General features: G+C 34.4%; 1 protein-coding gene across 2 annotated transcripts; it reads left to right on the forward strand.

Annotated features, from left to right (window-relative positions):
* The first annotated feature begins 1,730 nt into the window (after positions 1 to 1,730).
* LOC132190670 (EG45-like domain containing protein) lies at positions 1,731 to 3,385 on the forward strand. Of its 2 annotated transcripts, XM_059605708.2 has the most exons (3): positions 1,731 to 1,851; positions 1,969 to 2,269; positions 3,212 to 3,385. In XM_059605708.2, exons 1-3 carry the CDS (start codon positions 1,749 to 1,751, stop codon positions 3,216 to 3,218), a joined length of 411 nt encoding a protein of 136 aa, XP_059461691.2. In that variant the 5' UTR covers positions 1,731 to 1,748; the 3' UTR covers positions 3,219 to 3,385. The 2 variants fall into 2 exon arrangements, with proteins under 2 accessions (XP_059461691.2, XP_088366770.1); XM_088510644.1 differs by lacking the exon at positions 3,212 to 3,385 and having other exon boundaries at positions 1,969 to 2,273.
* The last annotated feature ends 469 nt before the right edge of the window (positions 3,386 to 3,854 follow it).

Below are 3,854 nucleotides of genomic sequence, written 5' to 3' on the forward strand. Positions count from 1 at the left end.
AAAGCATTAAATAAAGTCACAAATAAATTAATTAAGGTGGTTCGGCTTGTAGTTTACCTCTACCCATTAAAGCCTTTTTGGCTACATTTTTTTTTTTTAATCACTTGAGAGAAATTGTACAATAAAATGACCTATTTATAGTTGAATAAAGTCAGAAATACAATAATTACAAAATCAATATGTAACATATGAGAATTATAAGAATAATTAAAAAGTGAAAGCTACATATATAATCAATATGTACATTATAAGAGTGAATAATACATTAATTTAATTCAAAACAACTATTGTACGTTGTTTTTGGATGTCTCAATATTTAGACTGAGATTTTTTGTTTGGATATGCAGGGTTTGAAGGGGATATACTTTATTGATTTGTCAAGTGATGGAGCTCATGAACATCATTTTTCTTCTAGAATTTTGATAGGAAAGTCAACGTGTTTGGTTGATTAGGCCTATATTTTAGTCCATGATATATATATATATATATATATATATATATATATATATATATATATATATATATATATATATTTATGAAGTTGAATTGTATGATCAGTTCTCTTTATTCTTCTAGAGAATCGAACTTATATATCGTGCAAATTGAAACAATACTTTTCCTCTCTGCAATGTTATCAAAAAAAAAAAAACAAAAAGAAAAAAACAAGAGAGTCCTGATCGCTCAAGGCTCAAGTTGCCATACAAGTTAATTTCTGGAAGGAGGATCCCCTTAATCAGGGCGCTCAATTTTATTGAAATTCGGATACCTACCAAGGAGTTGTAGAAGTGCAAAGAGATATATGTTATTTTTATAGATTGAGTTGTTCTTTCAACTTAACTCAAATCACAACTCAAATAGTATAACTGTGAGATTGAGAGATTCATTATTATTTATAATAACAAGTTTTACATAACAACCATCTAGGGCGGTGGTTGAATGACTCAGTAAAATCTTTAAACTGGTTAGGTACGTAGCTACAATTGGAGCCCCTGAAGCTAAAAAAAACTCTCAATTTAATATATAATATTTAATGAAAAATTTTAATGCAAGGACGATTGCGAAAGTAATGAAAATTTAGGAGAGTTTAGTAAAGTTTCCTCTTTTTTTTTTTTAATATATACTAATTTAATTTCCTTGTTTCCTACGTGTGTATTTGGCAGGGCTTATATAGGATTTGTTTGGCAATACTTCTTAAAATGTGTTTTTTACTTCTTCTTTTTGAGGTGCGATATAAAAGTAAAAATAGTTTCAAGTATTTTATAATTGTTTTAATGTTTCAAGTTATTTGTTAATATTTTAACTTTTTCGCTAAAAAAAAACCTAAAAAACGGTGCCACATGCTCTATAATCCTTTTGCGCATATCTCCTCGACGAGTAATTTTAGAAGTTGCCTCTTGTGAATGTCCTTCTAAAAATGAGGTGTTTTTTAAAATCATCATTTGATTAAAATTCAATAATAATCAATCACAAGTCCAGTAATAATTTTAAGAACCATATCATTCTTAGAGGGATAAAAGAGAGACACACTCTTCCTTAACGTCTACGAAGGACTCGTCTATAAACATCCTATTACGTGCATATTGGATTATTACTGGAAAAATGAAAGACAAAATAAACAGATCCAGAGAAGGCATGATTGAAGCCGCTGATTGTGATAATACAAACAAAACAAAGACTATAAGTTCACTTACACTCTAGAAAGAACCCTCAGCATTTTCCTCAAAAATTCCCTCCCTTTCTCTGCAGGAATGGCTAACTCTCACTGGCTGTTTCTATTGCTCCTCGTACAGACCTATCATGTCTCCCATGCTGATGTTGGCACAGCTGCTCACTACAGGCCCCCATATTTACGTAAGTGCCACTACATAAAATGTGGCTCCAAAAATAACTTCCATAACTGTAATTTGAAAACTTTGAAAGATATTGTTTTCCTTTGCTTGAGTTATGATCATATATTCTGATATACAGCTACTGCGTGTTACGGAAGCGATGCGGCACAGTTTCCGTCTAGCAACCTGTTCGGGGCGGCCGGGGAGGGGATATGGGACAATGGCGCCGCCTGCGGAAGACAGTATTTGGTGCGGTGCATAAGCGCGCGTGTCCCTAGAACATGCATTCCCGGGCAGACCATTCAAATAAGGATTGTTGATCGTGCGCTTGATTCGGTGTCTAGGCCTTCCAGGCATGGTACTTCCATTGTTCTTTCTACAACTGCATTTGGGACAATCGCCCACGCTTCGGCTGCGTCCATTAACATAGAATTCCAACTGTGAGTCTCTTTGTCTTTCTTCACTGTTTTTTTTTTTTATTGGCTTTCGGCGCCCTTGTTGGGGATTTTCTTTTGAGCATTATTGTTTCTTTTCTACACTTCCATTGTCTCTATGTAAGACTGTATGTGTTCCTGCAGACGACATTGTTTGAAAATGCTATTATGCGATGCTGAGAGCACTAAACTCTAGTAGAGTAGGCTTAAGCATATTGTGATACAAACATAAGGCGGTAGAATTTACCCTTAAAAATCAGCTTGCAATGGAAAAATATATATACACGTACATATTAAGATTGCACTTAAACATCGTGCAACACTTAGGATCGTAATATACAACCACACTCTATAGCCGATGTCTTTGGTGGTCCACTCTATCGACACTGACCAGATATTACCATTTCTCTTTTAATGGTTTCGGCCACTCAATGAGTACTTCACACTATGCACACACATGGTACAAAGACATTTTAATCGGTCTATAAGTAACCCCCTTCGTAACTTGACTACAAAGTGATCACAACCCCATTTGATATCATACTTGACGAGTTGTGTTTGATCCCATAGTAGCCGTCTTTGATACCGAATTATACAAATCTTGAAGAGAAGTCAACCTTTAAAACCAGCTTGCAATTATAAGGAAAGAATGTTCAGGAGCTTAATTAAATACACATGATTAAAATTTTACTTATGAAACAATTGAGATTGTAATGGATTGGTAATAAGGTTCTCCATGCTTAATTAAGTCAAAATAGCAATAACATTTTTGTCCAATGAGACTGAAACATGCAGTTGTAATTTCCTTATGCTAGTATAATTTTCAGAAGAGAGATGAATAAACATATATGAGAAACATATGATATGACGATATTTCAAAAGGGTGCGTGGGAATGGGGTTAATTTCTTGTTCTTTTTGACACTCAGAGATTTTGTTTGCATATGCAGGGTTTGAAGGGGTTATACTTTATTGATTTATCAAGTGATGGAGCTGAACATCAGTTTTCCACTTCTATAATATTTTTGACGGAAAAGTCAATGTGTTTGGTTGATTAGGCCTATATTTTTCTCCATAGTTAGTAATAATATGTATAAGTCGAATTGAATGATCGGTTGATCTGTTTATTCTTCTAGAGAATTGAACTTTATATCATGCTAGCTAGTTGAAACAATGCGTTTACCTCTCTATAGAATTTTATCTACATCCATTTTTACCTTCCATACCAAACTCTTAATGAAAAATAAAATAAAATAAAAGTCAACATCTCTTAAGGCTCTAAGTTGCAGTACGTAAGTCTCTAAGTTGCAGTACGTAAGTCTCCACCACCCCCCCGGGGGGCGCGCGGGGCCCCCCTTTCTTCTAAGTAAGAAGGGAAAGGCTTTACATGATTAAAACAAACAAAAAGGGGAAGGCACCCCAACAACAGAGCTCAAATGATAACTGCAATACAATTACATTAATAAAGTCTAGATCCAGTCCAAAAGAACTAAACAGCAAGCAATGGTGATTACCCCTCCCCCCCCCCTCCTTTTTTTTCTAAGAAAGAAGGGAAAGACTTTACATGATTAAAACAAACAAAAAGGGGAAGGC

The sequence above is a fragment of the Corylus avellana genome, chromosome 9 (assembly GCF_965113065.1).
Source record: "Corylus avellana chromosome 9, dhCorAvel1.hap1.2, whole genome shotgun sequence".
Lineage (NCBI taxonomy): Eukaryota > Viridiplantae > Streptophyta > Magnoliopsida > Fagales > Betulaceae > Corylus > Corylus avellana.